Source organism: Rissa tridactyla, chromosome 6 (genome assembly GCF_028500815.1).
Source record: "Rissa tridactyla isolate bRisTri1 chromosome 6, bRisTri1.patW.cur.20221130, whole genome shotgun sequence".
Classification (NCBI taxonomy): Eukaryota; Metazoa; Chordata; class Aves; order Charadriiformes; family Laridae; genus Rissa; species Rissa tridactyla.
In genome coordinates this window covers 12,419,777-12,440,864 of record NC_071471.1, presented here as the reverse complement: position 1 = coordinate 12,440,864, position 21,088 = coordinate 12,419,777, and the positions used below count along the sequence as shown (strand labels likewise).

The following is a 21,088-nucleotide window of genomic DNA, read 5'->3' as shown; positions in this document are numbered from 1 at the left end:
GCTGTCACAAGTTGACTTTAATAGCTTTAATTAAAAAAAAATACTCCAGTTACAGAAAAAAGCTATACCCCTTTACTTTGTTTTTTCTCAGAGTAGATTAATAATGTGCTTTGAGCAAAATACCTGCGTGCTGGCCTGGAATGAAACACGTGAACGCTTTTCTTAAACACTTTTTAGGTAACAGCAAAAACATTTTTAGGCTAAGTGCAAATTTCATACACTGAAAAATCTGTGATACGAGGGTCTGACAGAGAAACGTTTTCCAGATGTTTCTCACCAAAATTTAAAAATTTTTCAAAAGGACCCTAAAGCTTCTTTTTAAAGAGGACTGAAGACTCCAGGTCTTAAAAGGCAATTAAACTTTGTCAGCCCTCCCTAGTGTTTTACATACTTTTTGGAGTATTTGGTCTTCACTGAGAAGCTTCAAGTTCAGAGCTTCAATTAAACTCTAGACGCAGCAGAGGATCTTGCTGACAGGGAAAATCTGTAACAGACGAGAGCACAGTAGAGCTGGACACTTCAAACTGCAAAGAGGGTGTGAACAAGTCCAAGAAAGGGCACAGTAACCCTGTATACATCACACATTATTTATACTAAAAAAAACAACCAACCCAACTGTATGTTAACGATATTTACTGGCTGTGTTCTGCTCAATGGATGCTGAAATACTTTATTAAAAAAAAAATCTTAAGAGATTGAAAAATCGGTATTCTATCTTGTCAAAGTCTCTTTCTAGAAAATCCAAACACATTTAGGACAAAGGGGGAGGATGTGGGACAACACACAACAGAACAGTTTGCTTTAAAAACACATGAAATCAGACTAAAAATGTCTATTACATGTAATGTACATCTTCCACTCCAGTACATGGAGAATCTCATGGCTGAATACCATGCTCAGATTTCTTAGGACAACTTTCAAGTTCATAACATAATTTATACTTAAAATACTTTATTTCCATTATAGTCTTCAGATCATGAGGCATGCGTAAGATTTTAGCATTGTAGACCCAGGACCCTTAAAGATAGTCAGCCGTCTTCAGTAATCTAGCAGGTAGTTCACAGCTACTTTAGATAACCAGAGGGTTACACCACACACTTCCAGTTTTTCATCCCATTGTACCACAGTCCTCTTTGGAGGCTCTTCTGACAGATGAGCCGGCATAGAGAGACAGGGGAGGAGCATTAACAGTGCCCAACTAATCATTTAGTAAACAAGATAGCATCCTCCGGAAAAAAAAAAAACCAGGATGTTAATGGCATCAACCCATCAATACAAAGCTGTTAATCAGAACTGTGGAAAGCACTAATTTTGCCATTTTCTAGCCCTTGAATACTGATATGCATTTAGTTTTCACCGTGAATGCTGACAGGAGAGGAACCACCTAGAATGTGGAAGTGGTTGTAAAGACGGAAGCCTTGACCTTAGTGTTTCCCTGCTACATAACTCACACTCACCAATCCACTTCACTCGCTGCTCCCTGTCCAGCTCCCTCTTCCTGTCAGGATGCTTTCCTCTCCACGGCGCCGGTGCCTTCAAGGAGTAAAAGCACACAGGAGCTACCTCTGCTCTCAAGGGCAGCACAGTCCTGAGGAAGTTGCGCTCTGTCTGGACTCCAAAATCTCAGCACAGAACACCAGCAGAATTTGACACGAAGACTAACAAGTCTAATGACATTGTCCTTTTCATGAATTCATTGAGTTTTGTTATCCTCACAGCCTTTTAGGCCAAAGGAGTGTAATTTGTTTGCTAATAACTCAGGGCAAACTAGAACAGTAAAAAGAAAACTTCCAACTCCTGTTCTCCCTTAGCTGCAGTTTATGAAGGTACTTTGGAAGATTCCAAATCCAGCAGTAAGAATTCAGCAAGTTACATGCTACTGAAAAGAAGTGGCAGGTGAAAACTTAGGCTAATGATAACGGTAGGCATATCGTCTCAAGGAACTCTGTGTTGTCCCAACCACCTTATGTGAAAACAGAACACAGCCTTAATTAGTAAGAACTGAGACAGTGATGATGCCTGCATTTCGGAAGCTGCTCATCCTAACTACCTGCCTTTTAATTTTAAGACATGGTTCTCAATTCTTAAGAAACAGCACACAAGTGAGTTTTTAAGAACAGAGATGCACTCTTCCACGGTTCCCATAAAACCGTCATGCTTCAAATTAAGAGACTTGGTTCCCTAGCAGAACTGTAATTAAAATCCAATACTGGACAATACACATTGTTTTGTTTATGATCATGAAACTCTTCTGTGGCATGAGTATAACCCTAACCAGAAACAAAAATCTTCACTCTTCTATTGCTGTTTTGGTATGGGAATTCTGTTTTCAAATTTAGTTCACGGAGTTATTGCGTACGCTACTTTGTATTAAAACTTCAGTATAAAACAAGACAAAAGCAATAAAATCAAATCATTCAGTCTTGTAAGTCAGACATCCTCTCACTTTGACTTGAGTTATAGTTTAAGAGTCCTTTTCTTGTTAAACAAGCACGGTGAATCTTGTATAGCAGTACAGCTGAAGATACGTAGTACACACTAATAACAGAACTGAAGTAAAATCAACTGATTATACACGAGCTTTAAATCCTTTGACAAAGTACTTTGTTGGAAAAGTCTGATTCTGACTTAGATGTTTAATCCGGATAAATCTTCCTCCCTGCAAGAGGTACATACAGCCTCCTCAGCTTAAGAAAGTAACATGAGTAAGATAAGTAAAATTAAAAGCATGAGTAGTCCACCACAGTTCTCACCACCTTCCCATAAAAAGGTAGGGAGAGAACTTAGTTATACATCACATGAAGTATTATTCTGTTTTATCTTCCTCCTCTGCAGCATAGATAGCTTGATTCCTTCTCTTAATTTTTTTAATGCCGCTGTTCCCATTTTCATTACCACCAATGCGCTTCAATGGTCTCTCATTTAAGCTCTTCTCTTCCACCTGCTTACTCACTCCAGATTTCTCCAGTTCCTCGTTAGTGGAGTCCATAGCATCATCGGACGATACTGCCATGGAATCTGGCATGATCCGGATGTCAGAAAAACTTGCAGAAAAGTCAGGAGGATGATCAGGGGAAGGATCTACAGAACATGTACTCAAGTCTTCATCACCACCTTCTTCATCCAGCATTATTTCGTCTGGATTAATGGATGAAAGTCCAGAATTATCTGTATTATATTCACTGGGTTCCTCTGCTGACCCAGTACTATCCATCTCCTCTTCCTCCTCCTCCTCTTCATGTTCACCTCGTACTGAGCCCTCTTCTTTAACTTGCTGGATCCTGTCATTGATGTCAGTGAGGCCAAACTGGGCACAAAACTCAGTGGTCTGTGGATTGATGGTATGAACTGGTTCCACCTTTTTTTGGGGCTTGCTGGGATCATAACAAGCAGCTGTCAATGTGAAGTTACAAGGAATTTTGAGGTTATGATTCAGCTCTTCTAACACCTCTTTGATGGCTTCTTCTGTCACGCTGTAATCCCACCTAAATAAGTGTATAAAGTTTAAACAAGTGCACTAGTCAAAAGGTATTTCCTGTTCCTGCTGCAAAGAGAAACTTTTAAAGATGGATAATCATCTTACAACAGATACAAATGATTTCTCGGGAAAGTATATTGCCTTTGGTCAATACTAAGATTCCCCTCTCCCCACCAAGGATTTGTGTATTATGTCAACCCACCCAATGAACATTCACCTGCCCACCCCCATAATCTAGCCTGATCTTCAGTCTCACAGTCCAACTGGCAAGATAATCAGCCACCATGTATTTTTTGCCCCTCAAATGGTGGTATTTAAGTTTGCAAAACAAAACTAACTGCCCATGTAGAGCAGTAAAGAAGTTGTATGCTCTAGAGTACAGGTCTTGCCACCATCCCCTTTGTTTTCCAAGGCACTTAGCAAGTCCTACAGGCATTATAGGTTGGAAAACAGAAACAACTCCAAGTTTACTTCCAGTCCAGCAAAAAAATCATGCTTTACTTTGCATGCAACTTACTTTGCATGGAGGCCATTATTTTCAGGCATGTTCCATGAGGTCTGAGTCACATTAATGAGACTGTTGGTGGCCTTGAGGACTGCGATCCACTCAGCATCATACTCCAGCGAGTCACCTGCACTAGGATCATGTTCTACGTCTATTATCTGTTTACGAAACCACAGAAAACAGATGAGGTGAGTTATTTCTCTTGACGCCAGGAACTGATGAAAGTTTCAAGTGTTACTTCCATGGTACAGAGTTTTGATTAAGTTTCAAGTACACTGAGCTCGTGGTGTCAATCAAACAAGTCCTCTCAAGTTAGCCCTGCATGGAAGTAAGGGGGCTAATAAAGGACAATCAACAATAATAAAAAAGGCATTTCTGTATTTTAGCTTACAGCAATTAAAAAGCAGAACACCCTTCTCCCTACTGCCAGCTACTGGACAGTTATGCAACTTGGAAAACAGAATTGGCCTACTCTTAAATTCATGCTGCCTTCTAAGCAGATATACATCAAGAATTGACAGCAACAGTTATTCTGCTGTATAAACATGCATTCTTCACACAGCAATTAAATGTTTTTAAACTCTTTCAACAGCTTACAAATTGAAATCCAAATCTGGATTGTCTTCGGTGACATTAACCCAACTCAAACCATTCAGTTAGCCAAACTGCACTGGTCAGCTCTGATTTTAAATAATCCATAAAGTAATCCAACCTTGTAAGACAGTTTTAGGGAAAATAAAATAATAATAGATTTTAAACCAAAGCTACACACAGGTGGGTCACCACGCTGCTGGAGGTAGTACTACTCCAGATCAGTTTTGCTACAGGATTCTAAGTGTGGACTAGCGCCCCAGTGAACCTTTGCAGAGCAAAAGCCCATTTTCCTACTCTCTCCCACCTTCAAGCAAGTTAGCTACTAAAACAAGGGGATCCTGCCACACATCCAAAGGACAGACAGTGAACCTTCCCCTTAAGTTGACAAATAAAAGCCACTTTAAAGTAAGACTACTAAAATGCTTGACTGCATTTGAGGAACACGCTGTCAGCAGCCCCCTCTCACAGGAAAGGATTTTAGATTCATCCATTTTAGATTTTATAGATGGCACTGCAGGCAGCAGACACAGGCCACAGGCATGAACATTATTTTGCTCTTGGCAAATCAGCTTGGCAACTCTCATTGAAAATTCCCACAACCTAGACCTCCTATTTGTCCACCACCCTTCCTAGCCAGATATGCACCAAACAAAAAGAAGCAGAGCCATTCTCCTAGGAAGTCGCACCAATTCCTGCTGTAATTCACAATACTGAAAGGAAATCACAGTACTCAACTTAGGTCTCAATCCTGTTTGAATTCACGAATCCAGATCTGAAGAAAGGCACTAGATAAGCCAAATAAACTGTGAAAGAAGAAGAGCCTCAAGATGTGCTTTTCTTCTTAAGTTTGACATTTAACAAAAAATAACACAAGAGGAGATTCAATTCAGGTTGAAGTACACCTACTCCTCCAATTAAGTCAAGTACTTGTTCTCAGGTGGAAGAAAATGGTAGGAATAAGCAAACGCTGCGCCTGCCTGACAGGATACAAGGTCTGCTTATTTCAAGACAATACTGTACAAAGATCAATCCACATATGCACCATTCCTAGTTTCTTTCCAATTCCTCCATTTATCACAACTATTCTTTAGCTTATATCTAAGCACAGCACTCAGCAGTCCAGACAAGTGAAGTACTTAAAAAGTGAAAACCCATTGCACACGGTCATCACCTGTAGAAAGTCTCTGTGCGGCAGGCATTTATCCAGAGCCAAAAACTTCGTTGCTTTTGGTAGCTCTTCTTTGGAGGTTGTCTAGGAAACAAATGGTGTTAACACAGTCGTTAGCATTTCTATGAAATTTGGCCATTCTAAACAAGTTACATAGAGGGATTTAAAGGCTTAATTTATACAGAAGAGAGACAGAAACAGAAAATCAGCATAGGATTGTAAGAAAGGGATGGAGGGACAAAGATAAAGCAAGACTTCACTGGAAGTCTAACAGGAAGTTGGACAGCAAGATAAAGCAAAAGCCACAGGTCCCCCTCAACCAAGGCAGCTGAGCACACCTACCTTCTTCATGCCAAAAGAAAGACTTTAACATAATTAGAAACAGACTTGTGGAGTCTAGAGGGTCTAGAGTTACATTTTATAGCTAAATAACTTGCAAATAGGAATAGCAAGTCACACCACCCTCAGGAACAACTCAAACCAAGACAAGTTTCAACTTACAGGGCCTGGTTTTTGTCTTTACCCAGGCCAGCAGACTTCACCTGCCAAGCCTTACTACAGGCAGCCTCCCATCCCCAGTTCGCCGCTATCTTCTTTTCTCTATCACCTTGATTTGAAGGTGTCTCCTTCCCCAATAAAGGGGAAAATGAAGTGCTTTCAAACTTAAATTAAGACGTTTCAAGTGCAGCCATGTCAGCTATTTCATGCTGACCCTGAAGAAGATTAGGTAGTCCCACCACCGATTTGTAACATCTCTTTAACTTACGCAAACTAGTAGTCTTAATACCACTTAATATTTCGCAGCTTAAGCTGAGTTTTAATAACTGAGCAAAAACATTAAAAAGTTGCTTTTCTGGACATGATTACCTGCGCTGGAATTCTAAAATGTGCTTGGGACACATACATTCTTGATTATTTTTTTTTCCTCTTTACCTGGTGTTGCATGAAAGCTGCAAATTTAACATGAAGATGTGCTGAGAACCAGTAGGTCGGTTTCAGATGCTGCAGAAGCTCTGAAGCAGCCGGACTTCCTAATGTGTTGCTCTCCACTTCTTGACGGAAGAAGGATTTCATTTTAAGAAGCTGGTTCTTGTTCCCATAGTGATATATGCTCCTTGGCCAGTCATGTGACATGAATATATCAATGGGACGCTTTAACTGTCAAGACAAAATGCATACAGTATAAATAAAACACATATGATAGTCTGCCTTATAAAAGGGATCACATCATCACAGTAAGTGTCAGGCACTCAGAAGACTCCTCTTAAAAATTACAGCTACAGAGCAAGTTCTCTACCCACAATCAAAGGCATCTTCTTCCTCATGAAATTTTTAAAAGGGATAATGGCTAAGCACAATATTCCCCCTCAAAGGAAGCACCCCTCAGAAGTCTAATCAGTGTGTTAAGCGTGTCTTGGTTCAATATTCAGCCTATTTCCAACAGCTGTATCAGAACACACTTCTAGATGAAACCCGACTCCAACTAGTAAGAAACTCACAGTGAAATGAACCAAACTCTTTAAAATGGCAGTAAACCTTTGTCCTATGTTCAGCACCCCTATACCTACTGAACACGTAAGTGTGCAACTGCAACCTGAATAATCACTCACAAGATGCTTAGAAAAACACGTATTCACACCACAACCTCAGCCAAACAGAGTAGCCCTTGCGCCAAAGCAGGGAGTAGGCAATGCTCAAAAATAAAGCTAATCTGTCCTTTGAATTTCTCACCATGGAGTCAAAAATACTTCAACCACAGAAATGTGGGATCAGTTTATTCAGCTAGTTCAATTTTGATTAACTTTGTAGCAACCAGCTTGCATGTCAGACATCCTCCTAAAGCTAACATAAAGCTGGAACAGTGGTCTATAGCTGGAGTACCTTCCGTTCTGTGAATTTTATCCAATTAAAAAAATGAAACAAAAAAAACCCAAACCACACTCCTGCCTGTGCCAAATTTAGATCAAATTTGCATTGTTATGCCAAGTGTTGGAGAAGATATTCAGCAGGAACAGCAGTGGAATCACAGCCAACATAAAATGGCCTGTCCGGATTAGCTGGGAGTTGCTGGTAAGATTTGCTATCCAAAGCGTACTTGTTCTGGGTAGCTTTGACGTCTTACTTTTAAGTTAATGAAAACTATTTACCACTGTTTAAAAAAAACAGATTTTTCACTAACCTGCTTGAGTTTGAAGACTTCAATGTTCCTTACATGGTAAGCGCTTCTAATTGTTTGCTGGTTGTATGGCGGACACTCAAAGTGGCCTGAAACATTGAAAAAAAACGCAACCTATGTATCTACCAATATCATGGCTACACATGCAAATGTGCTGACACAGCCAAAGAACACTAGGTAGACAGGAACAAGAAAAAGACGGGCATCAACATAGTGAGAGCAGAGCCACCCTCCACGACCAAAACATAAGTTAGGATGTAACAATTTGGAAAGAGTTATAAACTAAAAGATCATGAAGCACTGCATGAGATCTGACTCAGGCTATTGATGCTGTGATAGTTTGTGTTTCTTTGAGGGTGCTGCCACCAGCCACGAAATCACAGCTTAACAGATTCGACAGCAGCTTAAACACAGGCACCACAGGCTCTGAAGTGCAAACATACACCCTGTCAAAAGGGACGTAGTCTTCAACTTTGACTTGGGACAAAACACTCAAATGCCTAGCAGAACTCCTACGTACTCTTAAGAATGAACAGAAAAATTGCGGTTTTTAGTAGTTAGCATGATTGTCAAAAAATCTCATCTCCCACATGCAACATTCAGGCATACAAACTGTATGGTTAATAACAACAAATTTAATTAGCATTAATAGGTATTAGATAAAATCAGATGTCCTAGAAAACTAGTTCGGCACTTTGTAGCTTGAAAGCGACCTGCAGAGCCTCTCTGACACAGTATGTCACTAAATATAATATTACTTTAGAGGCCGCTATTTCATGTGCCGAGGAGATCAGAAAGACTAAAATAGCTTTTATTTGCTGACACCAGGTATAATCTGTCACAAGATTTCTGTCCGCCAATGGAGACCCTTCCAAGGAAGAACTCTTGAACACACCTATAACTAGGAGGAACTGACCTCCAGATGTACTCACACTAAGCCTCAGCTCAGGACAGTACATTCGTACAGTATCACACTTGCAAATTGACTGTTTCATACAAGGAAAACCAAAGAGTCTTGCATTGCATGCTAAAAGGATGCTACTATAGAAAAATCAAGACTGTTCCAACAACAACATTCAAAAGGCACGTTGCTTCCTGCTGGGGTCACCAAGCAGCTACCGATTCATCTACCAACTCCAGAAAACCCCGCGTGTTGAGTCAAGAGAGGTTTCCAGCACAGGAGTCGGTTCCGAGGAGGCACAGCCAGGGCTCAGCGCTCCCCTCCCCGCCGCCCGCCCAGCCGGCCCGGCTCTATCCCCCCGTACCTTTCCGGTAGTCGTGAGACTTGAAGATGCCCGAGATGCCGCCGATCCTCACCCCGCGGAACCGCACCACACCCGCGTAACCTAGGGGAGACGGGAGAGCGGCTCGTCACGGCGGGGGCCGGGGCAGGACGAGAGGCTGGGCAGGGAAAATGCCGGCGGGGAACCTTACCGAGGTAGTAGATGTTGGGGGCCACCCACCCGCCGTAGGGCAGCTCCTGCAGGTGGTTGGACGCCTCGTGGTTCCCGCCGATGAACACCGTGAGGACCGGGGCCTTCTTCTCGCCGGAGTAGTACCTGCGGGGACACGACTGCTGCTGGAGCGGGCCGGGGCCAGGCGGGACACGGCCGCGGCCGGGGCCGGGCAGGCCGGGGCGGGCGGCGCTCACCGGTAGAAGGTCTGCATGTGCCGGTACTTGGCGGGCACGGCCATGCAGCGCAGGTCCGCCTCGTTGCGCACAGCCTGGAAGTCTCCGCAGCAGAGCAGCAGGTCGGGCCGCACGTTGTGCCGCCGCTGCAGCAGCTCCAACGTCTCGTACATCTTGTCCAGGGCGCCATGGCAGCACCCCGCCACCGCCACCTTCATCGCCGCCGCTCCGCCACCGCGCAGGCGCCGCGCCCGCCTTCCGCGTCACCGCCCGGCGCAGGGAACGGGATCATGGCGGGGGGGCACGTTTGTGTACCACGTCATAAACCCGCTCCTGGGTTTTTCCACCGTTTGGGTTTGTTTTTTTTTTTTTAATACAGTCCTGAGGGATTGAACAAAGTTAAAATAACATAGTTAAGCATTAACTTGCTGCTGCGCACCCTGTAATCACAGGACCAAGGCGACGTTCCTGTTCCCCTACAGGACGGATACTAAGGAAACAGGAGTGTTCTCACATACATTTCGTCATTTCACAAATGCTGGGTTACTGTGGGTTCCTCAGGGCTCTCGTCCAAGCCAGGGAAAGTTCTTCGGGCTTTCAAACCCTTCCAAGCCCTTCAGAGTGAAAGCGCACACAGAAGTGTTAGAATCATGGAACCATAGAATATGTTGGGTTGGAAGGGACCTTTAAAGGTCATCTAGTCCAACCCCCCTGCAGTAAGCAGGGACAGCTTTAACTAGATCAGATGTGTTCCTAGATGCACACAGAAGCCTTCCTAGTTGCCCACAGAAGTGTTCCTAAGTGGCACTCAGCCCTTCTGCTGCCTTTGCCGAGACTTACCAGGCTGTAGGGGCAGAACTTGGTCCGTGCAATGTGTCACCGGGGAAGGCTTCCCAGCTTCTCTGGGGAAGAACAGCAGCCCCTGGCATTTGCCGTGTCTCAGACTTCCTGAAAGGATGAAGGCGAAAGACAGAAAAGGTCCATGAGTCTCTGGAAGACACAACCTTACCCAAGATACACCATCTTGGGGGGGTCCTGAGATTGCCCCTCGAAATTCTCCTACCTTCCCAAATTCATCCTCAGTCAGTCAAGGTAATCTGATACTGCAGTTCCTGGGTTTGTTACCTCAGGCTCGTTTCTCATACTCCATGTGCCACTTAGCCCATGTGAACTGGTGCACAGCAAAGTCTGTAAGGGTTTTTTTTATCATTTTAGTTTTTGTACACTATTCATTACGCGCCTCAACATCCCTGATTTAACTCTGGGTGTTCACTGAGCAAAACCGCTCTGAACTTCCCGCAGCAGCCAGACCACAAAGGGAAGCAGCCTGTTTACAAGGTAAGTAGCAGCAAGTTAATGCTTAACTATGTTATTGTAATTTTGTTCAATCTCTTAAGACCGTTTAAAAAAAAACATGTGACTGAAGCACAGATCTCTTCCACCCCATGACTAAGGCAGGTTTGGCTATGGATTGGGCTCTGCTGTCTTAGTCCCTTGCCCCGATGTGCTCCCATATGTCTCTCGTGTCTGGATGTCCAGTCCTACAGCAGAGGACCTGCTCTTCCCTGAGGGAACCGAATGCACAACCCGTCCCACACAACAGGCACAGGAACTGTGAGGCCAAGAAGGGAGAGCCCCAAGAAACTGGCTCCCATCAGTGGATTGTTTGGGTGGGAGGTATTTGCCCTTTTGGCTGTTGCCTGCCTGCACTGACCCCCCACTGACTGTATGTGTGGGTTTTTTTCCCTGAGCTAACTATGGTAATTTAGAGCCATGGAAGTAGTTCAGTTTTCCTCTCCACAGAAATAAGAAAAAATAAAAGACATCCTAAGGGTGACAGGGTTGCTTCCCTCATCTCTGAGAATGGGATGAGAGGAGCTCTTGGGGACTTTCCTGTCAAGTGCTTTCTAGCACTTTTAGAAGATACTAAAATGAAGAGGAAAGGCACTCGTAGCTGACTTTTGGGGAGGGATAGCATGGCTGAGAAGGGAGGTACAAGTGCTGGGAGACAGTATACGTGTTTGTGAAGGTGAGGGAGATATAATGGAGGTGCAAGAGCCAAATCTGACATGTTCCAGGTGAGATTCTGAGAAGTCCCTGTACGGTGTGAGGAAGCACAGGGTCACTGGTTGGTGGGTGGTGGAAAGAAGAGGTGCTTAGAAAAAGGTCCCCATGAGATGGGCCTAAACACCACCAGGCTTACTCTCAGCAATGTTCCAGTGTCTTTGGGCACGTCCTCCCTGACCGATAACTGCAACCTGAAAACACAACCTGCAGTGCAGCACAACACGCGGCCAAGGCAGAGCCTGCTCGGGGCCTGCCCACTGAGGCGCGGCGGTTGCCTTCCCCATAAAGCTGCACTTCGGCTCTTTTCCCTCTTAATTTTTACCTTTTCTCGCAGGCACCCATCGCGCTGTTGTGCTGGAGGGCGCAACTAACGGCCTGGAGCCGAAAACCCGCTGCGGCAGAGAGATGAAGCCAACCGGTATTTCTGGAGCGGCCGAAGGGAAAACAAAAACCCACCGCCCGGGGACGCTGACGGCCCGGTGAACCCGCAGGCGCGGCGGTGAGGGGGACGAACGGACGGCGGGGGGCTGAAGCGAGGGGGGCGCCGAGGCGAGGGGCGGCCGCCATCGCCTCCGCCTCACGGCTGGGAGGAGAGGGAGGGGCGCGGCGCGTGCACGCGCGCGGGAGGGGGTCGGGGGGTGGTGTTCTCCCCCCTCTCCTCCTCCTCAGCGCCATTCCGCCGCCGTCCCCTCACAGCCTCGGCCTCCACCTCCGCGCCCGGGGCCGCCCGCCGCGCCGCGCCTCCGGGGCGGGGCGGACAACCCCCCCCTCCGCCTCCCGGGCGGGCGGCAGAGCGCGGCCGGCGGCGGGAGCGACGGCGCCGGCATGGGACGGGGCGCTGCCCCGGCGGGTAGGTGTGGGGCGGGGCGGTGAGGCCGAGCGGCCGTTGATCCCCTCAGGGCCCGGCGGCGGGGGCAGGTGTCGGGCGAGCCCCGGTGCGCGAACCGTCCCGCCGGCGCTGACAGGGTCCGGGAGGGAGCTGCGGGCCGAGCGGGCCGGGGCGGGTGTGGGGGCCGCCGCCCCGCCATGGGGCGGTGCGGGGAGGGCGGCGGGGGCGGGCGGGCTGAGGGAAGCGGCGGCTGGATGGAGCTCCCAGGTAAGACGGAGGGTGGAGAGGGAGGAAACGCTTCTCGCACCGCGGGCGGGTAAGTTGTGAAAAGCACTCCGGGGTGGTGGTGGTGTGGAGGCCGGGGCTGTGAATTGCCTCGGAAGAGTTCTGGCGAAGTGCTGGGAGGCATAACGGCTTCTAAGCGCAGCGGGCTCGCTGTAGTTTGCCGCTCAGGGTGGCCCGAGGCTGTTAGTTGTTTTAAGTCAGGAGGTTAACACCGGTGAAGGGTCACCTCTGCTTAGGCTCTTCTTTTTTTTCTGAACGCTTGCCACTTGCCCCAGGACCCTGGGTAGCTGGACCTTTGGTCTTCTTCAGTGCAGCTGTTGGTATATGGTCACGACAGCAGGATTTTCATTTTTTTTTCCAAAGCATTTCTTCATGAGCAAGAAAACGAACAGCTTTGGCTACAAGACTGCTTGGTTCACGGGCAGACAAATCTGAGATTAAGTTGGGCATAAACTTGTAAAATTGAGATTGAATAACTAAAGGAATGATTTACTGAAGGACGTGTTCCTACTGGAGTAATTCTCTCTGAAGGTCACCAGACTGTACTGGTCTCAAGTAATGTAAATATTTTTTAAGCCCAGGACTAATTTTATTACCTCTGTTCTTCACACTAAAGAAGGAAGCCCTGGAAGACGTGCTGTTCTGTGCCCCCATCTGTCCTGTAAAGGCAGGCTCGCAGTGCAAAGGGAAGAAATCAAGAGAAGAGGCAGGTAGTCCCCAGGCTGTTTGCTATTGAAGTGCTGCCTGAAAGGCTAGGTGTATCTTTCTTGGTGGTGGTCTCATGGCTTTACCTCATGTGATCAGATGCCTGCTTCAGAAAATAAGTTTCCCAAGCATTTACTTAAAATAGCCACCTCCTTTCTTGATTGTTTCTTGTGAATCGCTTGGCAGGTATACTCTCACAGGTTGTGTAGGAGGAAGTTATTTTTGTGAGAACTTTGAGGAGATTGTCAGTACTATTAGACTTCTCAATTTTGTAAAATTATGTATTATGTCTGCTGGACTCTGAGAAGTTGAAGCAAGAGACTGGTTTGGCTGGTTGGCTTTTTTTTTTTTTCTTCAGTATTTATGTATCTGGAAATGGTAACATTGTGTATCAGATGAGACTGATTTACATTTGACTTCATATAACATAGAAAAGTTGAAGTTCCCTGGTGGCACATAGCCAGTTTCCACTACCTAGACCTTTGCAACCACTGTCATGCGTCATCTTATTTTGTACTCATAATCTGCAGAGGTGCAGCATTAAAGTCAGCTATGGGCAAAGTGCCTTAAGTTAAAGTTGACTAATGTGTGACTGCCAAATACTGCAGAGATTCACTGGTAAAACATCTATTTCATCTCCTTCAGCTGTGGCCTGCAGAGCAGGTGATGAATATTGTGGCTCAGGCAATTCAGAAATCTCGGTAGTGAAGCCCTGTGGTCTAACACTCACTGCCAGTAGCCCGGGAGGTATAAATATGATGCTGCACAGTGGAATTTGTGTTTTCCCTTTTTTTTTTTTTTTGAAGACCTTTCTCCACCCTTCCTGTGAGCACCCCTCCCCCCTTGAATTACACAGAAAACCTGGCTTTAAACAGTAACTCTGAATTTGGTATATCTTGGTCCAGTACAGAGGTTGCTGTGCAGTCTTGCTTCACCTCCTTTATATAAATGTTTTCCAACACTGTTTTTACTTACATGATTGCAGGCTGTTCTTCCCCATAAGACTAGGTTTTCTCCTGTTACACAGAACTGAACTTTCCTGAAGACTAAATTAGAGCTTGGATCTTGTACTTCAATTCTGGCAGAAACTGGACAGCAAAGTAGAGGGGAATGTTCTCATTCATAATGAAGGTAGTTAACTGCTGTCTTAAAAAAACCTGGTTTCATGCGTGTTATGGGACAAGCTTCTATCCACCAGACCTCACTGTTGCATTTCCTCTGCTGTTTACGTCCCTGGATCTGATTTGCAGAATTTCTGATGTACAACTGTAAGAGCAGTTTCAGCTGAGCGGGTGCTGGGTATGAAAGACTGTAACGTCGCCTATTTTGGAAAATCAGGCCTTGAGCACCAAAAACTGATGTATTCACTTTGTTACAATTCTTGCAGGGTAAAAATGAAGGTAATACTGGAACATAAGTTAGTATCTAAGTAGCATGTAAATACTATACTGATGGAGAAATTAATAATTCTGATTGCAGAATATTGTATGAATAGGATGCAGTAAGCAATACCTGAGGTCACACATGTAACGGGTGCTCTTGTTAAAAATGACTGTTCATTTTAATAAACATTCAGGTTCATGATTGTGAACACTGCTGTTTTACTCAAATTAGAATAAGGGAATCTTTACCTTTATCTGGTTTTCTGTTTCTTGTGTGTATCACTTGTCTTTTTAATCTGCTTCTGTTTAAATACACAGGGGAAAAAGAGATAAATGAATGGAAGTTCTTTTTTTGTTTTGTAAAGATACAAGGGAAATTACGTCCTCTGTCTTACTGGAATGTCAGGCTAAAACACACTTAATTTTCCTTGGTAGAGGAAAGAGGATAGAAAAGTTATGCTCCCTTAAATTACGTGTTCCTTTGATCACACTGATCTGTGCCTCTGGTGTGGCGTATCGGAGTCATAAGCAGTAGAAGCTGTAGCAGTGCCAGACTTCTTGAATGCTAGGACATGCTGCACCTTTTGGCATAATTCGTTACATTTCAACAGCTGCTCCTCTTCAGAGTGTGAGACAGAGGCTGGCAGGAATGGGCTTGTGGAAGGTATGACTAGTGGAAATGACTGCTTGCTCTTTACTCCTGTGATCATGCCTCAGAAGAGAGGATGGGCACGCAGCACAGAATTGGAGCGTTTCTCCCCAACGCTGTTGTCATCGCTGACCCATGGAAGAGCTGTAGTACTCCAGCTGGGGCCATGTATGGGCTGGGAGCTGGTACTACCCTGGAGAAATGGACCGTCACCTTAGACAAAGAGAACTTTACCAAGAATCTTGAATGCATGAGGAAATAAGTGAATAGAGAGTAGCGTGATACAGATAAGACATGAAGAAGTCAGATAGGACAGTAATGAGAAATGTATGAGCTCTGAATAGATGGGAAATGAATGAAAAAAATATTTTCCTTTATTTTTTTTACTCATGCCTTGCTGAGCTTCAAGGTGTATGTTAATGTATTGGGGGCATGCTAATGAGCTAAGATGTTGGTTCTATATGGACATGGGGCTGGAACAATAATTAGTTGGCAAATTAGTTATACTTAACAGGTTGGTGTTATGTGGAAAAATTGTATGAGCTTTTAGTCTCTTGCTGTCTCATCTGTATAACTGGAAACTGGTCTCATGGGACACAAATTCCTGTCTGGTTAGTTTTAGTTCCAAGTCTGTGTGCAAAGGGAAAGTTGAAGAAAGGTATTTCAGAAAAGCTGAACAGAGTGAAATCTTTCTTGATATTATTAACTATCCTCCTCCCCAGCTGATACCCATAACGACAAGTTCTGCAAGGCCCATACATCGGTTCTCCACAACAGAGTTTCTAGCATACCTGTGTTCAAGGACCCTGTGTGCTCGTGTCTGTGAAGGGTATAGCAGTACTGGAATATTAGGTAACCCTGTGACTTAACCTGAAGGAATTATACTGAATAATACAGCATTCACTACCAGCAAGTCAGTATTTTAGAACAATAGTTCAGGGTCTAGTGTCAGGTTTATTTTTAAAAAACAGTGTAGACTATTGTTACTGATACTAGCCCAAATCTTTGAGTGTTGGGCTTGCTTTACATTGCTGCTGTAAACATGGAGAGATTGTATTTAAGTTTGTGTTGGGAGATTTTTATTTTTTTTAGGGTAAATCTACTGAAACAGTTTTCCTAATGTAGAAATTGACTTCTCCAAATCCATACTGACTGCAAAGCAGTACTTATCATCCTGTCATGGACGGTGATTCTCAAGGTCATGTCTGCTTGGAAGCCTGCCTTGATAAGCACTCCCATTGCGGTGACCTTCATGGTTCACTGCAAGAGTGCTTAAGTCCAGCTTCAGTTGGTAAAGTTAGATGGTCTGAAGCTATTTGACAAGAAGGCACAAGAGACAAACAAGCGAGTATTCTGCTGTTTCTGGATTTTCAGAGAGTTTAACAAAGTTCTTTGTTAATGCTTCTTAAAGGAAATGAACTGCCATGGAGTAGGAGTGTAGTTTTTTCAGTAATTAATACCTGGTTGAAGTGTAGGAAGAACTGTCAGCTTTTCTAGTGAGGAGTAATCACTAGTGGAATCCCAGGGGGTTCTGTGTTCAGGCCTGTGTTTGCTCAACATAGTCATAAATGATCTGGAAGATAGGCTGAGTAATGAAGCATCAGTATATGCTGGAAATCCCAAAATTAGGGTAGCAGAAGCAAAAGGTGTCTGGATTTGCAGAAGGTTCTCACAGTACTTGGTTGTTGGCAAGTGGTACTCGATACTAGTAGATATGAAATAGCGTGCACAGGGAGAAGCAACTACCTGTGTCTGTGCAGTGATGAGCTCTTAAGAATCTATGCCATTCAGGAAAGAGATCTGTTAAGTAATGCAGATAAAGCTCTGTGAAACTCTCAGCAGCAGATAAAACAAACGGCAGATAGAAATGACAGAGATGTCTAGAAAAAGGAGAGGGAGCAAAACAGAATGCCACGGTATAAATCCATGGTATGTTTGTGTAATGAATAACATACTGCCCTCAGAGTTAGGGGCAGACATTCTCCCCTTTCCAAAGAGTTTTAGTAAGATTAGGGGAAAACCCAGAAGAGCATGATTGAAGCAGTTTTCGTAAAAAGAATAACCAAATAAGCTGGAGTTTAGCCTGGAAAATACACGACTGGAAGCAGGACAGATAAGAGGAAGGAGGACAGATAAGAGGAAGGATTATGATAGCAATCTGCGACCATGGGAATATGAAGCAATTGTTCCCTATTTATATTGTCACCTGAGCATGGCAAGAATTAAAGGGCATCAAGTGGTGGCCAAGCAAAAGGTAGTAACTTTTGACAGTAAGTATTAAAACATGGCCCCTTGATTTCCCCAGAATATTTCTGGGTCCGTGGCATCCTTTGATGAGAGGTTTCACAGGTTTGCTGCTTGTTTTAACCTGCTTCCTGTAGCATTGTTCGATTGCACCTAGTTCTTGTGTTGGAGGAGAATGTGAGCAGTCAGACCCTATCTACCCTTTCCATGCCATCCATGATTTTGTAGAAGGTTATCATATTCTTCCAAGTCATCTCTGTTTGAGTCTGATATGCCTGGTCCTGCTCTGTAATTTCTCACTGACAAGCTGTTCCAGACCTTTGGATCATTCTTGTTGCCCATCTTCTAACCTTTCTTCAGAGACTGTATGAAAATTTTAGTCTCTGAGAGTGAATACCTTCCTCTTGCATAGAGTGTTTTATCACTAAGTCCCTGCACACTGTACAAAGGACAATGATATCATTGTTTCCTCTTGAAAGATAAGTAGCAAGAGGGACAGAAGGGATAAATTAATCCAGGTGGTTATGAGAGCAGACACTTGAGAACGTACTACCTGAAAACAGTGAGGATTGAAAGGAAAGAACTATACAGTGATAATATTAAATTTTGAAAGGCAGTTCAAAAATTCATTTCTGAATGTGATTCTCATCTGTTCATGGTTTGGGTTCCTGCATCTTAAAGTGTGTAGCTGAATCAGAAAAGCTTATGAGAGGGGCAGTGGAAATGATCAATAGGTGCAAAATGGCTTCTATACAAGAACAACTGAGTTAAGCGAGGACTAATAATCCTGGAAAAAAGAAGGCAGAGGGATGACGTGGAACTCTGCAAATTCAGGAATGCTGTGGGCAATGTGCGTATAGGTCTAGCGTTTGTGCTCTGTTTCAGTACAAGATCTTGACATATTGAAGCTGGTGAGTGACAGAATTGAAATGGTTGGTAGGTGGTGGAAAGTCTTGTCAAAAGATGCTCTGGATGCAAAAAGTTTCTGTTGAATCCAGGGGATGCCCAAGCCCGTGGGAGGGGAAATCCATTGGAGGTTAGTAAGGACACAGAAACCACATCCAGCTTCACAAATCTCATGAGGTGAAAACAGTTGGAGGCCAGGACAGTACTGCTAGGAAATACCATATATCTTTTTCTAATACTATTCCTTGAGCATTGGCATATAGCCACTCTTGGAGACAGATACAGTTGTTCTTGTGTTCTTGTTCAGTCCTGAAGGATGGGTTTCATCTAACATAACTTGCCATCTCAAAATTAGGTTGTTTTTTAAGCTCGGTGGGGTAATTTTCTTTTTGAGGTGCCTTCCTCTCTGCATTGACTACAGAGAGTACCTGTAGTCTAACCTGTAGTTAGGAGAGTACCGTCTAATCTTAAACTAGATGAATTCCACCTCTTTTGTGTCTTTGTAAGAACAATAACAAATTACAGACGGAATTCAGAAAAGAACTATAGCAATGACTTTGAAGACGTTTCTCTTCCAGGCTCTCTCTGGCAAGCCTGGAAAAGGCCAAGAGGTGGTTTGATTACAGTGTGTTGGTACTTGTAGGTGAGGAAATACAACTTCCTGAAAGCTTTTTTAAGTTAGCTTAAGAAAGCCCAATGCCTCTTTGCTGGAACTTGATGTTGAACATACTCAAATTGGAAATAATGGCCCCTTTTCTATAGTGCGTGTAATTATTGAAGCCCTTAATCATATGAAGAAACATACTGTGGTTCAAATAGGAGTATTCAGTTTGACTAGGTCAGATCCTCTGAGCTGGGTTATGAGGTAAGTCGGGATCTGTGGCCATCATGGTCTGTTGCTATCTCTATAAAGCATGAAATAGCTTAAAACTGAGGATGCCTTGCTAGTGTAAGTGGTATAAGCACCTCTAATCCTAAAACTTTACAGATGCAATTGTAAATGGTTTCTTTTTACTATAGCTGAAATGTATGTGTCTGTGTCAAATTCCCACTGGTCATGAGAACTGAAAAGTTATCACAGCTGCAGTTCCCGTCTAAGTCCAATGTACAAAAAAGTCCTTTTGGATTAACTATACGTGCTGCCAATAAGGACATCAAAATGTTGTAAATTGAAAATATATAAGAAATACAGGACAAAGGAGCAACTCAGATGGTTGGATTTTTTTTTCTTCCAGACTTCTTCAGTATAGAAAGAAAAGTTACTCTTTTTAGTCTCCTGTTCAAACTATTTTGGAAGGTAAATTGTGCAAGTGATAGCAAATTGTAAATAAGTTCCTTTGGGATGGGGTTCAAAATAATTTATGTAAATGGCTCGTTATAACATTTCTGCTGAATTCGGCAATGGGTTTGTTACAAAAATTTCTTACCACAGCTACTGCTGATGTGATTCTACCACAGATGGAGTACCTGGTGATGTTTTTAACACTAGATTTTCAGGGAGTTTTTCAGTGACCATGTAGAACACTTTTTAACATTACTAGTGGTCACATGAACCCTGTCAGTTCTGGCCATGACTGGGCCATTGGAGCAGCAACCACTTGGCTCTGTGATCAGAGGCCCTTTGGATTTCGTGGAGCATGGCTCAGTGTCAGCTCCTTTACGAGCTGCAGAACAGCCCTCTTAACTGAGTGAGTCACCTCAGCTATTCCCATCTCCATCCTTGGAGTGTGCGTTTGTAGTGTGCTCTTGACTTTTAAAGTTGACTGTGTTCTGAGTTGAGCCAGGTAGTAAGAAAAGTATCGATATATCTCAGGGTCCAGCACCGTTCTGTAGTGGGGTTTAGAAATAAAGAATTTATGAATAGAAGATTAATTTTTTTTTCCTATTGTTTGGCAAAGTACCAAACATTGGCTGCAAGTTGTGCTTTGCAAGAAAATGTTGCTTTATTATTTGCCTGCTTTTGTTTTCTATAAGCAATGTAGTTTGCTCCCAGATTTGCTTTGTTCTGCAAACAAAAATCAAGCATCTCTAAATAAGAGGATGCAGTTATATGCTGCTTTTTGGCACCACAAGCTCCTCTAAGAAGGCAAGATTTGACACCTGATTGCATAGCTAGGCTGATACTTCTGAAACTATATTGATGACTGTCCAAGTGGAGAAACTGTTGTTCTGTCTGTCTTTCTGTTTGTCTTTTGCAAGAATGTCAAACTGGAGAGCTTATCCTACCACCTCTTCCTCTAGAAACAAGCATGGTTGCATAGTGACACCTATGCTGTGTGCTGGTGCAGGAAGGGATAGTTTACTCCATATTGCGTGTTATGATGGTTTCTAACTTCTGATCACTAATAATATTGTTGCTGGTACTGGAGATAAGAGTTCAAGAAGTTTTTTGCCGAATTTGAGACTTGTAGAGGCCTGTCCTGTAGCTTTCTAGACTTCAGTTTGCAATTAAGTCAAGCGCTGGCTGACA

The 21,088-nt window shown here is 43.9% G+C and overlaps 2 protein-coding genes across 4 annotated transcripts in view; one reads left to right on the top strand and one right to left on the bottom strand.

Moving 5' to 3' along the window:
• Nucleotides 1-49: 49 nt before the first annotated feature.
• Nucleotides 50-9,833, bottom strand: DBR1 (debranching RNA lariats 1). Of its 2 annotated transcripts, XR_008467114.1 has the most exons (9): nt 9,573-9,833; nt 9,356-9,480; nt 9,187-9,267; nt 7,925-8,010; nt 6,679-6,903; nt 5,749-5,829; nt 3,996-4,141; nt 1,458-3,485; nt 50-484 (listed from the first exon to the last, which is right to left on the bottom strand). XR_008467114.1 is itself a non-coding variant. In XM_054206646.1 (8 exons), exons 1-8 carry the CDS (start codon nt 9,767-9,769, stop codon nt 2,807-2,809), a joined length of 1,620 nt encoding a protein of 539 aa, XP_054062621.1. In that variant the 5' UTR covers nt 9,770-9,833; the 3' UTR covers nt 50-2,806. The 2 variants fall into 2 exon arrangements, 1 of the variants encoding a protein (XP_054062621.1); XM_054206646.1 differs by having other exon boundaries at nt 50-3,485.
• A 2,149-nt stretch (nt 9,834-11,982) lies between these two features.
• Nucleotides 11,983-21,088, top strand: part of PPP2R3A (protein phosphatase 2 regulatory subunit B''alpha) — a 61,406-nt gene continuing 52,300 nt past the window's right edge. The window contains exon 1 of one of the 2 annotated variants that reach the window (XM_054206632.1): nt 11,983-12,117. The gene's annotated coding sequence lies outside the window, so the exon portion shown is untranslated. Of the gene's footprint in view, nt 12,118-12,367; nt 12,469-21,088 lie in introns of those variants that run through there. The other variant, XM_054206631.1, reaches the window with a different exon arrangement.